General features: G+C 46.1%; 2 protein-coding genes and 1 non-coding gene across 5 annotated transcripts in view; 2 read left to right on the top strand and 1 right to left on the bottom strand.

Annotated features, from left to right (window-relative positions):
- Positions 1-832: 832 nt before the first annotated feature.
- LOC147007962 (uncharacterized) lies at positions 833-21,308 on the top strand. The gene is made up of 2 exons (XM_085866212.1): positions 833-1,334; positions 19,796-21,308. Exons 1-2 carry the CDS (start codon positions 1,265-1,267, stop codon positions 20,920-20,922), a joined length of 1,197 nt encoding a protein of 398 aa, XP_085722338.1. The 5' UTR covers positions 833-1,264; the 3' UTR covers positions 20,923-21,308.
- LOC147007963 (5.8S ribosomal RNA) lies at positions 7,826-7,980 on the bottom strand. The gene has a single exon (XR_015053818.1). It is a non-coding gene; the product is annotated as a 5.8S ribosomal RNA (ribosomal RNA).
- Positions 9,147-22,698, top strand: part of LOC147007961 (uncharacterized) — a 33,843-nt gene continuing 20,291 nt past the window's right edge. For 2 of the 3 annotated variants that reach the window (XM_085866216.1, XM_085866218.1), the window contains exon 1: positions 21,454-21,674. The gene's annotated coding sequence lies outside the window, so the exon portion shown is untranslated. Of the gene's footprint in view, positions 9,553-21,453; positions 21,675-22,698 lie in introns of those variants that run through there. The other variant, XM_085866217.1, reaches the window with a different exon arrangement.

The following is a 22,698-nucleotide window of genomic DNA, read 5'->3' as shown; positions in this document are numbered from 1 at the left end:
TCATGTTGTTTAGTTTTCGTGGCTATCTGATTTTGATTTGGTGTGTAATTCTCATGCATGACTTTCAAAATGATATGGTGTCTGGTTTTCTGGGGTTTTTAAAAAAAAAGTTTTTTGTTAACCGTAATATGGTTCGTCTCTTGCAGGGCACTTTTAACCTGCCGTTGGTAGCATGAAATATCATTCAAATTGTTTAAAGTTTTTCAGCATTTTGATGAAGGTGGCTTCAAGATGGTTAACCACAATTTTTCTGAACTTCTGAATGCAAATTGGACTCCTGGAAATGTAGGAATACGTGAATGCGTCTGCTATGTGTAAAGGACATCTCAAAAAGTTGTGGATGCATTGAGATGAAATTTGGAGAGCTTGGGTATATTGCACGGCTGAAATGATTAAATTTTAGTTCAGGTTCGAATCAAGATCTGGCCCATCGATGTGATAAGAAATGCAAACTAATCAGCTTGTTGAGGTATGCATTCTACCAATTGGCTGTTTGAGTTTTATTTGCATGCGTGCACAGAGATATTTGTATATATATATATATATATATATATATATATATATATATATATATATATATATATATATATATATATATATATATATATATATATATATATATATATATATATATGATAAGATATATAAAAAGACAATATAACCCAGGAAAGATGGAAAGAGCGTCGAGGTTAACCTGTCTCAGGAGCTTCATCAAAATGTCTCGTTTCTTGCACACCTGAGTCAAACAAGCTCCGCCTCAAACTCCTCCTCCTCCTCCGATGAAACTCCGCCCACCCAGGTGGGTTTGTACATCTTGTGTCGTTGTTGTCCGTATGTCCACGTCAAACCACGAAGACAATATGCACGAAACAACCTGACTCACACAGTAAAGGTGAGATACCTGTCAGTGAAATCATTATCATGATTATTACAATCGCCATCCACAGTCATCGAGACCAAGTACAATATCGCTGAGTTTCGTGGACCGTTGACGCTTCGTCTCGGAGGACAAAACAAACACTGAGCTCCATTATCTTGAAGATTAAAATGTAAATTAATTAAGCGGTTATAAATTTTGTAAATATGAGGGACATCATTTCACTAGTTCAGTGAAACATTCAACATTTACATCTTAGTTTTTAACAAATAAAACAAAACGTTGGTTGTTTGGGATCACAACAACATCACACTTTGCAGGTCAGGGCCTGAAGAGGCACACAGTTGAGAGGATGGATTGGGATGTCACGTCCCTTGAGATTACTTTATGGCTGCCTGTTTTCAGAAGGTGAACATTCCACAATCTGATATGCAACAGCCAACAAATCCACACAAAGGTATTTCATATATCCAAACAACCATTTCATCAAACACCATCAACTATTCATTTCACATATTAATTCATGCATTATACGGGATTTGAACCAAGGACTTTGAATGTGATAACACTCACCTGTACCACTCACCTGCCGCAGGAACTGTTAATCAATCTTTTAAACTCATCTATAAACATGGAGGAGTCTGACAGAAAGGGATTGGGTGGCACGACAGGAGATGAATGTGAAAAGAGATCAAAACTCCACCATTGTTTGTGTATGTAAATTGTAATATGGAGATATTGGGAAGCTGTTGTGGATAATTTGTTGTTCTATTCAATGCGTACCCATTGTGGATGATTTATCATGTTTGATCGTTGATTTATTTGTTAATCTTTGCGATGAGGAAACACCCACTCCCAACCGGAGAGGAAGGAAGAGTCGTGTTGTTCTCCTCTTCGGGGTATATACATTACAGTAGATCTCGGCACAGAAGGGACACCATGGAGAGGGACACTCAGAAAACGGGGACACCATGGAGAGGGACACTCAGAAAAAGAGGGCACTCGAGAGCGTGCACCTCGTACTGCATGGCCAACACTCGGCGGCACGTGATGACACTGGAATAGCACCATGTGAGTATGTATTCAGATAATTTCAGGAGTGAGGAATTTCCAAATATATGTGGTATAGAATGGGCCGAGAAACCAACAACCCAATATGAAGTGTCACCTCTAACCATGCATGGACTGCAGCAAATTGTAAAGAAAGCTCGTAACAAGCCTGTCCCAGGACCGAATGGTGTCTCTTGTCTGATATATCAGCCGTGTCCAGCCATATTATCCCAACTTCACCGGCTCATAAGAGCTGCTTGGAGGAAGAAGCTCATACATCATGAATGGCAAACTGCAGAGGGAATGTACATTCCTAAAGAATACCAGTGGAAGCATCTCAGCCAATTTCGACCAAGACCTTTCCTTAACGTCGAAGGCAAGATATTTTTTGCAGGGCAGTACTTGCAAAAAGGTTAATACATCACTACGTCTCATACTCGTCTCTTTCTGTCGTCTTCCCTCTCCTCACCGGTCTTGTCCCCCCCCACCCCCATATTTCTGCAGGGTGGTCAAGGTCCGCCAGCAACTCCCTTCTGGTAAAACTACCAAAATCAAGAACCACTGCTCACCTTCACTCTTCCATTCCTCTTTTTCCCGCCTTTCGAATAAACTCCCACACTCTCTTCAATCCCATTTTTCCCTCCAAGTCTTCAAAACAGGTGTTCACCACCATCTCATATCTTCCCCCATCCAAATCCTCCATCTTTTCTACCCCCGTTAATCCACCCCAAACCCACCTCCTTCAAATTCCCTGCTTTCCTTCCTGAAAGCCCCTGTGGTGTCCATCTTGTGTTCCCTGTGATTCTTCACCATTGAGAGATCAGGCCAAAAACGATATATCGCACGTCTCAAAAAGTTGTTGACGGATTCAGACGACACTTGGTGGACACGTTGGGTGTGTGACGAGGACAAATTGATTCGATTTTGGTGAAGATCCGAATCCGGATCCAGATAGGAGAATTATTTAATTTTTAAAGTGATTCTTCACCATTCAGAGATGCCACAAACGATATATGCACACACACACACACACACACACACACACACACACACACACACACACACACACACACACACACACACACACACACACACACACACACACACATACATACATACATATATATATATATATATTGTTACGGCTGTGGAAATTCGCAAATCACCATCCAGGTCCCGTAGGTGAGGTATCTCTTAAGTACATGTGTAGTTTGCCCCAAACCCGTTGTTTAGAGGGAATTAATGTGATTCATTCAGGCTGCGACACTTTGAGTCAGTCGTTTTTCTTTTTCTATCTTTTATTTCAAACAAAAACCAACAAGGACCCTCGGTGGGCTTTTCCCACCTGTTTTTCGCGCCATTCTTCTCCGCGCTTGGTGTGAGGGAGGAGAAGCGGGGTGGGGCAGCTGGCGCCCGATTGGTGGATGCGCGGTGTGACACGGCCAGGGAGGAGGAACGCCCCTCTTCGAGACCTTTCTCGAAGCGCCTCGAAGGGGGGGGGGGTGGAGCAAAGAACGGGGCGGAGCAACAGGGCGGAGCTCCAGGATATAAAAAGTCGGACACGGGCGGAGCGGTTTTGTGGTTGCTCTTGCTCTCTTCCTGTCTTCCGGCTCGCTCGTCCTCTTCTCCTCCTGGTGGCCGCTGGCCTGGTCTGCGGTGGTGCGGTTCCAAGACCCCGCTGGCGGGAAGGAGCGTCCGTCATTCCCCCCTCCCGACCTCGGGCATCCACGTTCCCCCCCCCCTTGGATCTTGTGGCGCCGTGTCTTGTAAAGTAAAACTGTATCAGTGTTGCCGTGTGTTCGCGTATTCGGTCGTAGCTCTGCATTGTTGTTTTTGTTTTAAATTGATATAGGTGCGTTCTGACTGTTTGGCTGTATATGTGTGCTCTCCGTGTGTCGTGTCAATAAAGTGCATTATGTTGAATTGTTCCCCGTTTCGCTGCGTCCTTTCCTTCGTTTGAATCTCCATCTTGCTTCACATAATGGGTTTGTCGTGGGCTTAATACGCCCGATAATTAATCGGAACCGTCGAGGCCGACGATAACACCGCTCGGTTATCCCAATAGCTTAAGCGGTTCGTGTCCAGAGTCAGCCTGCGGCGAGGTACGATCGCCCGGTCGAACATCCGCGCAGGTACTTAGGTAGATCGAATTTGGCGAGCAACCCTATCCTGCGCGGGTGGGCAATTGGCACGGTGGTGGTGGGGTTAAACCCCCACCCGTGACTGGCTCCCGGCGTTGTTCCTAGAGGGTCACGACGGAATTGTCCGTCCGGTGGGCGACGTGCCGCGATTCGAGTCACGTGGCTGATCGCACGCCGGCGGGCGCGAATTCGCAACAATATATATATATATATATATATATATATATATATATATATATATATATGATATCTCAAAAAGTGTATTAGGCCTGATTTGTTCTGTTGGATCAGGCATTGTGTGGTGGAGGTATATGTTCAACCGAGTGCCCTTTCTCGTTTATTTTGTCATTAGAATGCCACGCATTTGTGGAAGGACCTATTAAGCTGGTCTTTTCACCTCAGCATGTCGAGTGTTTAAAACATGGGAATTTTTCCGGTTTATTTTGTCATTAATTAGCCTAATCAACTCAGGAGATCATGACGTTCATTTTGGTGTGTCACATTCCACATCAGAACGCTCCAGGAGAACTCCACAACAAACATGACACACACACACACACACACACACACACACACACACACACACACACACACACACACACACACACACACACACACCTAATCCATTTGTGGTCGATACGGTTAAAGTGACCACATTTGCTTTTCTCGGCAAAATCTTCAGGTAAATGACGCGGAGAAATCATAACTTTGTCATTTATATCTCGTTTCAGGCCGACGTTTGCCATATGATATACTTATTACATACTTAACATTGCGTGACGCTTTCGACTGCAGAACAGAACATTCTGTACTCCACAACATGATGTGCACCATTTTCTGGTTCATTAGTGTATCTACTGCCAGTACTGGCACTGCAGGATCAAGCACTAGTGGAGCAGCATTCACCACTACCACTGCAGTATCTGCTGCGAAGAAGACAGCAGGGACAGCACCAAAACCAATGCTGAGAGCAGGTAGCATCACCGGCCCTTCATCACGTTCATCTACAAAGCAGATTCCTTCAGAGTCGAGAAAGACTGTGATAGTCCCATCTACAGGCAAAGAAGGACCCAAGTTAAGTTCTGCTTTTGCCAAATCACTTGATAGAAGCTCAGCAAAACCTTCGAATCAGAGGTCTTCTTCCTTGGCTGCACCTACCTCAAGCTCTCTCCTCAAACGTAAAATTGGATCTGGTACTACGAGTCTGACCTCTTCTGCTGGCAGTAAACGCAAGTGTGATCGCCCTGCGGCTAAGTGTACTACGAGTTCTACAACTAAAAGCGCATCTTCCTCAAACACTGTGCAGGAATCTAGAGAAAAACGTGTCAACAGGATGTTCTTGTCTCCACAAACAAAACTCTATTGTTTCTTCCTTCGATATGCTAACAAGCTTTTTGAGAAGGGGAATCTTCTGCTCCAAAGAGACGAACCCTGTATTCATCTCCTGCACGGAGAATTGAATGGTCTTCTGAAAGATATCTTCGTACGGTTTTTGAAACCATCGGTGTCATCGGTTGCTCTGGTAAATGTACCCTTCTCTGACAGAAATCATCAGAAGAATGATGAGGACCTCATGATTGGGAACGATGCCAAACTGTATATAAGGGAACAAAGGAGTCTCAAGAAATCCACCTTCACTCTGAGTGAGTCAGACATCCAAGGTTTCTTCAGTGCAGTTCGCTCATATTATGTGAAAGCCTGCAATTACATCTTCAAAACCTGGCCGCTAGATGATGAATTAGCCAAGCATGCTCAGGTGCTGGATGTTAAGCTACACCAAGAAGTGGGGTTTGACTGTGTGGAGTTTTTCATCAAGAAATTCCCCTGTCTGTTCAGTGGCGGTGATAGTGACATAGACAGTCTTGAGAGTGAATTCGCTCACTACCAGTCAGACGCCTCCATAGCGACAATTGCTACTGAGACAGTGAGAGTGGATGAGCAGTGGCATCGGATTTCACAGCTCACAGATCCCTGCACTGGTGCCAAGAAGTATCCTAATTTGAGCAAAGTGATGAAGGGAATCTTGGTCATTCCTCATTCGAACGCATCATGTGAGCGGGCACTCAGTCTTGTACGGAAGAATCACACTGAATTTCGTCCCAATTTGAGTGTCAAAACCCTGGAAGCTCTCTTAATTGAAAAACTAGCTCATAGCACCCCTTGCTACCAGAGAGAATACAGCAAAGACATAATCAGAAGGGCTAAAAGAGCCACACAGCTGTCACTCAGCAAAGCTGCCATGGAAAAAGCAAGCAGCAGTAGTACCAGCCAGTAAGGTAAGAAAAATATTGCTTCTTTTGTGCTTTTTGTTAATCTTTGATTGTCCCCTAACTTACTAATATTAACATACATGTAACATTAAAAAGTGCACAATTTTCCCCTTTTTTTGTTCAAAAAGTGGGAATTCTTAACATGTTAAATGCTCCAAAATAGGGCTCAGAGGGCACTAGAGAGCGTCTAGAACCCCAGAGCTTCCAGGGCCCTAAGGCGGGCCCTGGACCCCGGCGCAAGGGTCGAGCGCTCCGCGCTCGAGATGTGCGCTTCGCGCACATTATTTGGTGTCAGTTGCAAATCCTCCCTAATTCTGATTTCCAAAAGTTGGCATCTCTGCGTTACGTGAGGTACTGGATACCGGGTAGTTGTTACAGAGAAAATTTCCTGAGGTAGTGACGTCACTTTACCATAGCTACTGGATATCGGGTAGTCGTTACATAGAAAATTTCCTGAGGTGGTAACGTTACTTTACGTGAGGTTCGAGATACCGCGTAGTCGTTACGTAGAAAATATCCTGAGTTAGTGACGTTACGTTACTTGAAGTACTGGATACCGGGTAGTCGTTACAGAGAAAATTTCCTGAGGTAGTAACGTTACATTACCTGAGGTACTGGATACCTGGTAGTCATTACGGAGAAAATTTCCTGAGGTAGTGACGTTACTTTACATGAGGTGCTGGATACCGGGTAGTCGTTACGGAGAAAATTTCCTGAGGTAGTGACGTTACTTTACCTGAGGTACTGGATACCGGGTAGTGGTTACGTCGGTCTCCTCGGTTGGCCATCGCACCGGCCTGCCACCGTCCATGGAGGAGGCCCCGATCGAAAGGACTTGGACCCCCGAGCGATACCGAGAGGTGCGAGCTCCTGTACGCCACAACTCCACACGCCCGTAGTGCGGGCGGGGATTCGGCGCTGGGCTTTTCCCTGTTCACTCGCCGTTACTGAGGGAATCCTCGTTAGTTTCTTTTCCTCCGCTTAGTAATATGCTTAAATTTGTTAGGGTCGTCACGTCTGATCTGAGGTCGCAAACATCGAAGTGCTCCCGGAGAGGCACGCAGCCACCGCAGCCACGAGAGCGACGCGCTCTCCGTGTCCGGCCACCGGTCCCCGTCGCAACTCACACGGGAGACGCGGACACTCGGATCTGGCTCTCTGCGCTGTCTCTCCCTCTCTCTATACGCCATGGTCGCCACACCGACACGGAGCCGTGCACGCACGCGCGACGAAGTCGAACAAGTCGAAATCGAAGCAGGCTCACTCACTCACCGGAGGGCAACCGACGACCGCACGCACGCCACGGCCACGGCGGCGGCACGACCAAACAACACAAAAACAACAACGGTACTGCATTTCGAAGAGCCGCGACCGTCGAGCGACCTCGAACTCCCATTCGCGGGAACGGCGCAAAGCGCGATGCGCGATGCGAGGCCTGGCCCACCGAAGGAAGACCAGGACACCCGTGCTCCCGATCGATAATCGAGCGACCCTCGACAGGCGTGGCCCCGGGTGTGTAGCCCGGGGCCGCAATGTGCATTCAACGTATCGATGATCAGTGTATCCTGCAATTCACACCAGTTCTCGCAGTTGGCTGCGTTTTTCATCGACGCACGAGCCGAGTGATCCACCGCTGTGAGTCGTTCCAAGACGATGCTTCACGAAACACCGACGACGAAGTTGCGCGGCAGCACGACCCCGCGCCTCCTCTCCCGTCGGTGGGACAAAACTTCATCGCTCCATCGGCCTCGCCAGGGCGTTCCCTCGACGACCGAGTCGTCTCGACGGACGCATCACCTCGACCGCGGTGCAGCGAGAAAGAAGAGGCCCTCGCCGCCGCGGCGCAGCCGCACAAACGACGACGACGACGAGCGCTCTTCGACACCGCGGCGAAGACACATCAAGGGGGAAAAAAACAAAACATCGTCGCCGACGCATCCATTTTGTCAATTTGACTAACCCACTAACTCACTTTACACTGACCCCGGGGTCCCTTGGGCGGGAATCACTCCTCCCCCCAATCACTCATCGCACCATGCATTCCAAATTCGCTCCACTCACACAGACCCGCTGGCCTCACTCACTCAACATGACTCCACACAACTCACCAACTCTTCAACACGCACACCGCTGAACTCTGCCATCCTTCTCACTACATCCCCTAACTAACTCGTGCTCCCACGTCATCCCTTACACCACCGCACGTTCCTTTTAACACTACGTAGCTAAGCTACGTCCCCTCTACACATTCACTGTCTGTCACTGTCCCCAAATCCTTATTTGCAGGGGGGGATCTCATCCCTCCCTACTGGGCTCGTGAACTCGTTGCAAGGCTCTGCGTGAGCGGCTGTTCCAGCACCGACTCCTCCGATGGGGTGATGGTGGGTCTGGGGGATGGGATGATGGTGGGTCTGGGGGATGGGATGAATGGGGTGATGGTGGGTCTGGGGGATGGGGTGATGGTGGGTCTGGGGGAGGGGTGAATGGGGTGATGGTGGGTCTGGGGGGAGGGGGTGAATGAGGTGATGGTGGGTCTAGGGGATGGGGTGAATGGGGTGATGGCGGGTCTGGGGGAGGGGGTGAATGGGGTGATGGGAGTTCTGGGGAATGGGTACTTACCCACTTTTCCCGTTGTGGTGGAAAAACTCACCCCAGACGAGTTTTCCCGTCCAGTTGAATTCATTTGTTGTTTTAATGTGCGCCTGGAAAAAGAGATACAGGAGAGAGAGGAATGTCCAAATCCAAATGTCCAGTCCGTATTTTGCGACTCGCCCGCTGTTTTGACACCACGTGATCCTCGTCACACTCACCACTTCCGCCATTTTGCGAACGGTGAAGTTTTGTGCATCACTATCTCTGCGTGGCCACTGATCGTGACGAGCCCTCAATGAACGGGAGGGGGACGAGAGAACGGAATGTTTGGTGGTTCGTTTTCCTGAGACCTAATAACGGGGTTTAGGCCCCGGTCTACACTCGAGGAGGGGAGGGATGAGCGAGCACACATTTCTCTTGGGGAGGTCGAGGCCTCAGGAAGCGAGTCCATCGCAGATCAAAGGAAATCGGTCCTTGGAGGGAGCTATGATGGAGGGGAGGGGGACACGGGGAACCCCTGAGATCCGGGATCCTCCATTTTAATAACCCGTGATGTACATCATGGACACGTTACTGACCGCAGCACAATTCCTCCACTGTCAGGATCAGCAAAGTCGGCCCGGTGAGCAGAGAGGGATCTGGGAAGGCGTGGGGGGGGGGGGTGAGAAGTGAGGAGGTGGGGGGTTGGTGAGCTGGGGACGGGATATCATCCTCGGTATGACGTCATCACTGTGTCGGGTAACCCGTGCTCCTCCCTCTTCACACATCGTTGTTTCCTCCACCACCCAGGTTGGACAGACGTGTTTTCATCCATGTTTGTTTATCTGTGAACAGGATATGTTAAGAAGTTGTGGATGGATGAGGACGGAGTTTGGTGAACAGGTTCTGTGTGTGATAAGGACAAATTGATTCGATTTTGTGAAGATCTGATCCGGATCCGGATCCGGGAATTATTTAATATCGTAAGTAATTCTTCAACAAGGAGAGACGGGGTTAAAAACGATGAACATCATGATATTTCAACTAGTTGTGGATGAGTTACGTTGAAGCTCGGTGGTTGAGTTGGTTCGGTGACAACAACAAGACGATTCGATTCTGGTTCAAGTCCGGATACAGATCCGTCCTATCAGTGGCAGATAAAATGTTACCTGTTCCACCTGGTGGAGGTGTGTTCTCCACCGAGTGCCGTTCCGTGTTCCCAGGTGTCGCTCGATGAGTGATTTTACATTTATGACTTGAGAATTTTTTTAATTTGTTGATCATTCTGTCTGTTTGATTGTTAATCGCCGACAGGTCACAATTCTAAACCGATCGTCATGGAACTTTACCAAGTTGTAGAATGTAGAGGGAGTCTCATCTGAGAAGCCGATTGATTTTGAGGTCAAAGGTCAACCTGAGGTCAAACTTCTAAAATCATAAATTTCAATCTGAAAAATAATTAATTTTCGTCAGATTGACCTGAGCTTTGATTGAGATTGTCAATTTAAATCTTCATTAAATGGACAATTTGTTGTATCCATGGCAACCTTTGGAGATGGGATGGAATTTGCAAGTATCGTCCTCTGCACGACGTCTTTTTCTTGTTTGTTTTTCTGTTTGCTTGTTTGCTTGTTTGTCTCCACAGAACGTATGTGCATGGATTACATTGGATCCTTATGTACCCCAAAACCTTAGAAGACCCCTAAAACCCCCCAGACACTTTATAAGACCCATTAAGACCACGAGGACTCCAAAAAACACGAAAGCTCCAAATATCCCTAAAACACATGACTCCGAAAACCCTTTCCCGCCTTTCAAACCCAAAGAACCTCTGACACCCCGAAGACCCTTTAGACCCTTTATAACCCTAAGTCCATTTCAAAACCCGAACACCCCGAAGACTTTCAAACCCAAAGACTCTTAAAGATAACTTTGAACCCGAAAACCCTTTAAGACCCCGATGATCCCAATTGCCCTTTCTACCCTTAATGTCCTAAATAACCTTGAAGACCCTTTAGAGCCTTTCAGACCTTCGACCATAAGACACTTTTAGAAGCCAAAGAACCTGCAGACCCCATAGACCCCATTGCACTCTTTAGAACCTCTAATGTGTAACCCTAAGTTCATTTAAAAACCCTAACACCCCAAGACTTTCAAACCATAAGACCCTTTAAGATCATTTCGAACCCGAACACACTTTGAGACCCTGAAGACCCCGATGACTCTTTAGACCCTTAATATCCGAAATAACCTTTAAGACCCTTTGGAACCTTTCAGACTGTCGACCCTAAGACTTTTTAGAACCCTGAAGACCCGTAGACTCCTTTCTACCCTTTCGACATTGAGGCCTTCACATCTTTCAGACCTTTTAATACCCTGTGGACCCCTTTGACCTTGAGATCCTTTCATACGCTCAGGACCCGTTAGACACCTTCAGACAATTCTGACTCTTTGACCTCAAATTACACCCTTTAGACCCCTTTGACATTTCAAGACCCTTCAGACACTTAAGACCATTTGGACCCTTTATATCCATTTTGACCTTTTCAGACCTTTCGACCTTCTCACTATTGACCTTTGCAACTTTTCAGACCTTTGACCTTTACACATTTACAACAAGACCATGTATACCTTTCATTTGCAATCAACAACCTTTCATTTAGTACATCCTGTCATTTATTAACCAAACAAAACACACCACACCAAACAGGTTCTGTTGAGGGTCTGCAATCTCTGATTGTTCTTTCTTGTTATATTTGGTGTCGTTTTATTGTTGTGGGCCGGGGTAGGTGGCGAGGAACAGCCGCCAGGTGGAGCAGTATAGCCGTCTCCCATCGAACACCTGGAATTGCAGGTCGTCACTCCGGAGAACTCCGAAGTCAACGGGTCACTTAAGGACTGTGCTCGTCAATTCTATGACAGCGTGGGGTAGGGTTAATAGCCAAATTTCAATATACCTAAGTACCCACGTCGTCAAATTACCGGGGAAGTCACACCCTCAACGGACTTTGTCGAACAGGGTCGGTCTTGTGACCTCGGTCCGGTGTAACCGAGCGGAATTACCAAAGTCCGTCGGTCCAAACGACAACTTACAGCCCAATCGGCCTCCTTAATTCCCATTACCCACCGTGCTAAACCAATGAAAGAAAGTGACGGACAACGAGCTGGTACATTAAACAATCGGGGGTTTATTTATAATAGGCAATAATCGGAAGGGAGACACAGAGCAGAGGTACAATCGAATAAAAGCAATGCAAACAATGTACAATGAAAAACACTTAATCAATTCTACTGAAAGACGGGGCCCACGGACACACACACACCCAAAAAGAACTGGACCCCGTCGGGTCTTTATTCGGCCCTTCAGCTCGGAGGGAAGGCGAGCTGGGGACCAGGTCTGGTTGGTACCTGCCCGCCTCGTGCGGTCTTTACCGATCCGTGCTTGTGGAGCTCGGATTCCGTGGAAGGAAAACGGGATCCTCAGCTCGCTCGCTCCCACACAAACCCCCTCGGTGGGACTCGAACCCACGCCTCCAGAATCCAAGGAGCGACTTGGCCAGCCGCAAACGACGATCGGCGACCCGAGCACCACGAACACGAACACCAACCAGGACGAGCGCCAACTCCGATCAGCACGACCATTGACCAGGAGCCACGAACTCAACCAGCAGGAACCAACCTCAAGAGCAGCTCGCGACCTTTCTTATCCCTCCCCCTCACGGGGGTGGAGGATCTGCTCTGAGGTAACTCGTCTCCGGATTGGTCGGGGGCGAACATCCCATCTAGCTGGACGGGGTCGCCCTGAGGTAACTCGTCTCCGGATTGGTCGGGGGCTTCTGAGGTACTCCTATCCCTCAAAAAATTGGTGGATGAGTTAGTCAGATGACAAGAACAAGCCAAATAGATTTTGGTCCAGGTCAGCAGATCTGGCCTTTTAGTGGGATACAAAACGTAAACTGTTTAGCCTGGTGGAGGTATATGCTCCACCGAGTGCCGTTTCAGTCACCTCCACCACCGAAGGTGGAAGGAGGTGATGTTTTCACCCCGTCTGTGTGTTTGTTTGTTTGTCTGTCAACCGCCTGCAGGTCACAGGTTTAAACCGATCTTCACAAAACTTCGCAACATGGTAGAGTTCGTTATAAGCAAGAATCCTATTGTTTTTGAGGTCAAAAGGTCAACATTGGACAAATGTCAACAAATCTGTCAAATTTCTAAAATCCTCAATTTTCATCTGATTGACTAGGAATTTGAACAGGATTTACAGATAAGGTCACTGTATTCAGCCACCAATTATTTTGAGGTCAACACAGACAAAAAGATCAACATGAGCCAAAGGTCAACAACTGAGGTGAGATTTCTAAAATCCTCTGTTTTAAAACCATTGACTTAAAATGTGGAGGATTTGCACGAGATTACTGAATTCAACCACTAATTATTTTTGAGGTCAACATAGGCTAAAAGGATCACCTGGGACGTACCAAAGTTTGTTCATGGCATTCAAAAAAAATCGGGCTTTACGGGGGGGGGGGGTTTCCTCCCAAGTGACGTCACTGCCCATCCCACAAATAAACTGTTTATATCCAAAGAACCGGTGATTTCATCAAAGCCAATTCGTCAGCCGCCTTGTTCACTCATTCTGCTTCATGACGAGTCTGTCCCCACCCCACTTCACCACAACAACACTTCCACTGTGGTGGTTGAGGGTCCGAACGTGGCTTTTCGCAGACCATTTGATCGTTCTTCAGAGGGAAATTTGCGGTCTGCGAACCTGAGTTTTTGACATGGCGAACCACCTCGGGGAGGCTGCAAATCACCGGTCATGCTCCTTATGTGACCTTCCTTATGTGACTTTCTCCGAGTCCGTGTGCCGAGGCTATGTGAACTATGAGGGCGTGGGCAATATTGAGGGCTTCTTGAGGAGGGCACGTGTGGTCAAGCATTTAGTGTTGAACCGATTGCCGGAAGTGAAGGACGAGGAGATGAACGGCTGTTTAAACACCATTTGCGAAACAGTCTCTCGACCGTTCCAGCCTGGAGGAGGAGCGTGAAGACCATTCGCTCACATTCCCATCACCAGCGGCTGCGAGTCGTGTCTCCAACATCCCGTATGTGTCCCCGAATGTCACCAGTTCCGTGAAGTCCGATGAGCAGCATCAGGGTCCAAATCCGGGATGGACGGTCTCGGTGTCGCGACCAAGAGCACTCCTTACACTCCAATCCCAACCCACCGGAGAGTAGACTGCCCTCGTTGACCGAGCCTACCGTTTTTGTGACGTCCAAGGTCACTACTTGGCTGCAGCTATGATCGCTCTTCCACCGTCGAGTGCGGTGCTGGATGTGGTGACCAGGATAGCACGTGGTTTATAGCGACGGACACGGCCCCAAGCGACGTGATGTGAACATCCCAGCAGAGATGTCGAACAGTCCACACAGGGGTGCCCAAGGGTGGACCGGGAATGAAGACTGCTCTCACACGATTGTCCAATATTTAGGGCTGTTTTTACTTCTCAGACTGATAACCTTCCAATGCAGTCAAGAGAAAAAGAGTCGTTTAAAATGTTGAATATATATATATAAATAAATAAATTATATATATATATATATATATATATATATATATATATATATATATATATATCTCAACTGGATACATGTTCGAGCACATCAATGTCATCATCATGTTGTATTTGAATGCATTTCCCATGAAAGAGATATAACAATGACCTGTCGCCATCTCTGTAAGAAAAAATCCAAATTCATACACGTTTTATAAACAAGCTCGAATGAGCTAAGATTCTCATCCTCTTAATGATGACGTCATAAAAACGAATATGACGTCATCGTGATGTATCAGGTTTGCGATAAATTATTATCTGTGCTAATGCCCGGCTTGATTCCCGCAAACAAAATTCAAACAGCTTGCCTCGATTTGGAGATAATGGTATCGGCAATTTCCATGAGCGGCGATATTATGACGTCAACTTTTGTTCTTGGAAGAATTTCCAAAATCGGAGATGGTTACTGCCTGCGCGTGGGCTTTCTGCATATACCTGGCAAGTTTCACGAAGATCCGATGAAAACCCTGGGTTGTGAAACCAAAAATAGGAATGACGTCATAAAAATTGATATGACGTCATAGTGACGTCTCATATGCGCGGCAATTCATCTCTGCTCATGCCCTGTTCGATTCCCACAAACATAATTCAATAAGCTTGCTTAGTTTCGGAGATAATTTTTTAGGCGATTTCATTAGCGGATATATTTTAACGTCATAACTTTTTTTCTCGGAGGAATTTTCAAAATCGGGGATGGTTACTGTCTGCGCAGGGTATTTTTACATATATACGCCGAGTTTCAGAAAGTTTCGATGAAAACTGTAGGTTGTGAAAGAAACCAGTTTCGGAGATAATGGTGTAGGCGATTTCCATTTGTGGCGATATTATGACGTTAACTTTTTTTCTAGGAAGAATTTCCAAAATCGGAGATTGTTACTGCCTTGGCGTAGGCTTTCTGCATATAAATGGCAAGTTTCACCAAGATCCGATGAAAACTCTGGGTTGTGAAACAAAAAATGCCAAAAAATAGGAATGACGTCATAAATATTGATATGACGTCATAGTGATGTATCATATGTGCGGTAATTCATCTCTGCTAATGCCCTGTTCGATTCCCGCAAACAGAATTCAAAAAGCTTGCCTAGTTTCGGAGATAATTTTTTCGGCGATTTCCATTTGCGGAAATATTTTGACGTCATAACTTTTTTTTCTTGGAGGAATTTTCAAAATCGGAGATCGTTGCTGTCTGCGCAGGGTATTTTTACACATATATGCCAAGTTTCAGGAAGTTTCGATGAAAACTGTAGGATGTGAAACCAAAAAGTCCACAAGAACAACAACGTGAGTAAGACAGAGATCCTCCACGAGGATCTAAAAAGTCAATTTTCTTTCGGATTTCACCGAAACACAATTCTGATATTGGTGAGGTGGTTTCCTCCGATCGTCAAATATGGCACCAAATGTTTAAAATAACTGTTAATAAAGACGTTATCATGTTCAGTAAGATCAGCGAAGAAGCAGTCATGTGACCTGTCAAATACGCGACTCATTGAAAAACCGAAAATAGAACAAACACAACCCACACCTCGATTTGAAGGTAATTTTACTGCTCATCTAATGACATAACTCTTCAGGGTGAAAAAGAGGTTGTAGAAAAAAAATTTACCATCTTAGCGAACTTGACCAAATATACACCTCCAAAGAAACATACATCATAAAGTTTAAAAGAACCAAGTCAACATCGTGATTTGTTTTTTGATCGTTGATGTTTGATTAATTTAATCGTAGATGTCTCACCTCAAATGAGGAAATACTTGGGACTGTGTATTGTTGTTAGAAACAGGAATTCAAAGAAAAATTCAGTGAGGAGATATCATTGTGGGCCAGCTGGTAACCTTGGCAACCATTATTTTTTTTTCGAATTTCAAATGGTTTCTGGTCACTGTCGAATAATTCTCAATTCCTCCTGTACATTTGAGGACAACAGACAAACACAAACATATCGATATGGAGAATTCAGAGGAGATTCAATAAGCAACACAGTCTTCCTCTGATTCTGCAGTACATGGACTTTGTGAGTTCTTTAATAATATGCAGGAGAAAAATGAGGGCATGGGGGTGGGGGGGGGGAAGATGATGAGAATGTCTGGTCATCCTCAAGACAGAATGGCGCCAAGACTGCAGCTCTTTGGGTGCTGGAATAGATATAGATATACTGAAACGCAATAAAAACTTACCACCTTTTAAACCTTCAAATATCAACAATAGCACTGCGTGTAGTAAATGTGTGAACTTATTTGTGGACAATAGTGTCCTCACTGTCAGACAAAACGGTCACGGATGGTCACTTGAACCTTCAATGGTCACTTCATAGCACAGCTGTTGAACAGCCGTTTTGACTGTCAGTGATTAGCCAAGGGGTACGGGATGATTTTAATGAGCTGCACGTGGTCTTGATATTGGCTTTAAAAAGGCCAGTGCAAAATGGGCATTTCAATCAACATGCCACGATTGTCAAGGGATCAGCGGCAGTGTGCCTTGGGCATACTGCAAGGCGGATTGAGCTACCGTGAGGTGGCACGTCGCCTTGGCTGTTCACACCAGACGATATCGGCCCTGGTGGACAGAGACACCCTCTACAACTTTGCAGATGACAGACCTCGATCAGGGAGGCCAAGAGTCACCACTGCAAGGCAGGACAGGCAGATGGTCCTAAGTCAGATGGCTTCAGACATTGAGGACTGAGTGGGACAGAATCCAGCAGCAATCCATCCAAAAACTGGGAGGCGCCGATGATGCACTGCCTGTATCCAAAACAATGGTGGCCACACACGCCATTAAAAGGGGACTGACATTGCACCCTGTGCTGTTCTGTACTGTAGAACAAACTTATGAGATGGTGTATCTTGGTCAAAATTTGACATGCCATCAATAAAATGCCAATGTTTCAATTTGCAATTGTTGGTTTGTTTTATTTTGAACTGTTACAATTTTATTACATTTCAAACAAGTGGTAAGTTTTTTTTTACGTTTCAGTATCCATATATGTATATATATATATATATATATATATATATATATATATATATATATATATATATATATATATATATATATATATATATATATATATATATATATTGTTGCGGATTCTCACCACTCCGGCGTGCGGGCGACTGCTTTTAGCTAATTGTGGCCGCGCGTCCACCGACCGTGGCAATCCAGTCGCAGCTTTCGGATCAACAACGAAACCCAGCTTAGGGTGTTGTTAACCACACCATAAATCAGCCAACTCTTCTGTCCACGCGTGACAGGGTTGATCGCCAAATTGTCGATTTACCTCATTATTCGCGCAGACAGAAATGCCAGGGATTTACACCTCAACGGGACCCGTACAGACACGAGCCGTTTTAAGCAGCTCACTCCGTTTGCGATTGCCGAGCGGTTTATTATCGCCAAGCCCAGTCGGATCCGATTATGTTATCGGCTATTAAAAACCAGCTATTATTCCAAACGCAATTATGGCAGCTCAATGGAAGAAGGGACGCAACGAGCAGGTGAATATTCCAACAATGCGGACATTTATTTGTACATGCACATATACAAGCAAGGCAAATAATGGGGGTAAGGGACAAGACACGAGCAAAAAGACCCTACAGCCATTGTCTATTTATTCTGTACATGCACTTCAAAACAATTCTACTTATCGGACAAGGCACCACAGACTTCCATGCAAAAACCCCAGGAAAGAAAAAGAGAGAACAGGGCCCGTAGGCCTTTAATATTCCGTGGAGCTGTGAAGACCGAAGGAGCTCCGCGAGACCGTGCAGGTTACCTGCCACTCTCGTGGTGACTCGATGGGTGACCCTCGATGTCTCGTCGTCAACACGGCAGCTGGTGTAATGGCGACTTGGTTGGTCCAGGCCAAGCCATGCGACCTGGTCGATCGGGCCCGGCCGACGACGGCTCAGAGGAGCGAACGGGCCTTGCTCTTTTAGAGTTGATGCTCTCTTCAGAGCCCGCTCACTCCTCAGCGCCGCTCGGACCGTCCCGGGGCCTGATCACTTCAGACCGTTATGTCGCTGGCTGGCGACTTCTCTCCGGCTGCCTCCACCGACCCACGAGTCTGCACGGCACTGCAGGCTTGGCTGGACTCCAGGCTCTAAACTCCGAACTGCAGACTCCAGACTGCCGACTCAACTCGGTACCCAACCTCCACTCAACTCAACTTCGACCTCGACAACTTCTCGGCGTCTCGGTTCGGCCTTTTATCGGGTTCGGGGGGGGGGGTGGTGTTTGGTCTTTTACCTCCGACCTTTCACCCCCCCTGGCTCCGCCCCTTTTGTCATTCTGATCCGAACTTGCCGTGGAACGCGGATGTGGTAGAAATCACCGGCTTTCGCTCCAACGAGGAAGCCGTCGTGTTTGTTGGCGGAGGTGCCGTTCGTTCGTGGACGCCGTTGCCGGCGAAAAGATGGCGGCGTTTGTGGAGATGAAGGTGAGGAGATGTTCGTTGTGGCGAAGGTAGTGATGAGATGTTTAAAATAACGATAGGAAAGAATAACTACCTCAAAGATCCATAGCCCGTCACACGAATAATACTCGTTAGACATCGGTGGGGAAATCTAATCTGGACACACACTTATCAACTGGATACATGTTAGAGCACATCAATGTTATCATCATGTTGTATTTGAATGGATTTCCCATGAAAGAGATATAACAATACATTGTGCTACATTATAAAAACTTTTACTTTTTCAAGTTAATTATTAATCAAGTTTAATTGGCAACATTTTCAATGTCTTTTTATCACCCTTAATCCCATTCAAACAAAATCCTTTTTGATAATACAAGTTGAAGTTGGAAGTAAAATAACCGTTCTCATCATGGGGAGGGGGGGGGAGGCCCAAGTCAGAATACTTTGAAAAATTACCGTGTGTCAATGACGTGTCCGTCATATATGAATACAGAATGGACCATTGGACCATTGCGTATTTTTGGAACTTACATTTGAAAAATGAATGACTTAAATTTTTAATTTTTTTTAAACAATATTGAAATGTCGGTAAATACCACCATAACCCCAAGAGGACTTGGATATAGAAAAAAATCGACATCGACAGAGCCTATTTGCTTTCTTCTCCGAAACCACACACACAATTTCAATGAAACTTGACCACAACATTCGTCACTTGTGATGAACCAAAGTTTATCGACCACATCAAAATCTGCACTGATTAAGAAGGTCTACTGGGGGGGGGGGTGCGGGCTCTGATGATGCATTTTTCGATACTGTCCAGTTAATTTTGTGTTTCATTGTCTTTTCAGACAAAGAAATGAAAATCATTTCTTTTATCAACTCTGCCCCGTTCGACACAGAAGATTATTTCACTCAGAAAATGCCTTCTTGTCAGGACAATGACAAATGGAGTGGCGTCTCTTTCAACAACCACAAAAGTTATTTAAAGGCGATCAAGCAGGTCCAAGGAATCAAGAAACTCCACAAGTATTCCGTGTCTCACAAGGCCTTCACGACTTCATCAACTTTATCTCAACTTACAACACTGCATGCCAGGAGGAAACCCTTCAAATGTTTCGTTTGTGACGAGGTGTTTACCACTTCTTCAAATTCACTTCGTCACCAAAATATACATTCCAGGGATAAACTCCACAAGTGTTCTGTGTGTAACAAGGCATTTGTTGATTCATCAAATTTACATCAACATGAACGAATCCATTTTGGGGATAAAACCTACAAGTATTCTCTTTGTCACAAGGCTTTCAATCATTCTTCAAGTTTACATCGACATGAACGAATACATACGGGGGTTAAACCCTACAAGTGTTCTCTGTGTCAAGAGGCATTTACTGATTCATCAAATTTACATCAACACGAACGTAGACATTCTGGGGATAAACCCCACAAGTGTTCTGTGTGTAACAAGGCATTTGTTGATTCATCAAATTTACATCAACATGAACGAATCCATTTTGGGGATAAAACCTACAAGTGTTCTCTTTGTCACAAGGCTTTCAATCATTCTTCAAGTTTACATCGACATGAACGAATACATACGGGGGTTAAACCCTACAAGTGTTCTCTGTGTCAAGAGGCATTTTCTGATTCATCAAATTTACATCAACACGAACGTAGACATTCTTGGGATAAACCCCACAAGTGTTCTGTGTGCTCGAAGGCCTTTTTCTCTTCATCAGGTTTAAATTATCATCAAAAAATACATGCAGGGGATAAACCCCACAAGTGTTCTGTGTGTAACAAGGCGTTTCCGACTTCATCATCTTTACATCAACACGAACGAATACATTCTGGGGATAAACCCTACAAGTGTTCTTTTTGTAACAAGGTATTTGTTTTTTCATCAAATTTGTCTCGTCATCAAAAAATACACACGAAGATACAACAGAGGTGCGAGGACACAGCGACTTCGGTGTGAATACCGTGTTATCAGGGAAATGTCCAAATACCGGAATCTGGAAAATGAAGTCATAATAACCTGGAAGTTGAAATCAGTGATATTTGCAGCAACAGGAATGATGAAGAAGGGCCTCACTGAGATCTAAAAAAAACATCCCTTGGAATGAATATTACGACAAACGGAGACTGTCTGGGGTTCAGTGACGATCCTGAAAATATCCATCGGGACAAAACTCTGAGAACAAGAAAACTTCACAACTTGCTCGAACAAACATGACTCTTTACCAAAATGGAGGTGGATACACACTCAAACACACACACACACACACACACACACACACACACACACACACACACACACACACACACACACACACACACACACACACACACACACACACTCTCTCAAATACATCCACACACACATCCACATACAATCACACACATGTGTACCGTATGTTTGATATCAGTGCTATTACCAACCTCAATGAAGCCCTGGTATGTCACTCTTACTTGAGAAATGGTGATACTGTGAACACATGTCCATTAAAACAGGTTTTTGGAATGCATTGTCGAGGCTCGTACAAGAGCTAACACATATAAACATATTGTTGCGGGGCCGGACGTCAGCCGCGACCACGACCGCTTGATGGAGCAGTGGCGTCGGCTCGACCGATCGCCCGGAATTTATGTCGTCACTCCAGAGAAGTCCGGAGCCGACGGGTCCTGACTGGATCGAAGATCGCCAACAGGTCACCCGCGTGGAATAGGGTGAATAGTCGAATTTCTCTATACCTATTAAAGTGTCCACGCGGGGAATCTACCGGGGAAATTCACCCTCGAAGGAACTCGTACGAAAATGAGCCGCTTCCGTGTGCGATCCGAGCAGTTTAATCGCCAAGAACCGTCGGTCCAAATGTCCCCCTCGGGCCGTAACAGCTTTTACTAATTCTCAAACACGCAGCACGCTCAGCCAATGAAGGAATGGACACGAACAAGCTGAAACATTCAACCAATGGGGATATTTATTGAAAAGTAATGGGGAAATGAAGGGAAGCACGGCAAGAAGCAGAGTTAAACCGATTATTATTATTATTCACGTAAATACAGGCAAAAACACTTATACATTTCACTACTTATCAGACGGGCCCACGGACACACACACCCAAAGAATCGGACCAATGGTCTTTATTAGGACTTTCAGCTCAGAGGGACAGGCGGGCTGAAGACCAGGGTCTAACTTGGACCTGTCTGCCTTGTGCGATCTTCAAGTCGGGAGGCGAGACGAACCCGGCCTCCTTGACTCCGCTCGGCACCCGTCCTGGCCACCAAACCTCGACTCCGGAGACGACACGCAACCCTTCCGGCTCCGGCGGCGGATGGTCTTTCTCAAGCTCAATCTTCAGGAGAGGAGGAGGAAGAAGATGCTCAAGATGACGACGACAAGACCAGCCCAGACTTCTCTCTGCGAGGATCCTCTGTTCCTTCTTTATACTCTCCCACACCGCGCGACTCCTCCCCCACTCGGCACGCTCCCCAGCGCCTCGGTGGGTGGGGGCTTTGACCTTTCCCCCACTGAGCGCGCAGAGAATCTCGGGGCTGTTCTCTCCTATGAGCACTGCCGCAACGCAACCGTCATTTCTGTTGTCGTGCCCCTCCCCCACTCGGTCGGCGGAGAATCCCGGCGCTGTTCTCCTTCTCTGCAGCACTGCCGTAACGCAACGGTCGTTTTGTTACTGTCGTTGCGGAAGATGAGGTTTTCCAACAAAGGGAAATCCAAACTATAAAGATAAAT

The sequence above is a fragment of the Eptatretus burgeri genome, chromosome 23, assembly GCF_056783735.1.
Source record: "Eptatretus burgeri isolate ZD-2024b chromosome 23, Ebu_testis_v1, whole genome shotgun sequence".
Lineage (NCBI taxonomy): Eukaryota > Metazoa > Chordata > Myxini > Myxiniformes > Myxinidae > Eptatretus > Eptatretus burgeri.
Note: the sequence above shows the minus strand (reverse complement) of the source record. Positions and strands in the feature narration are given on the sequence as shown.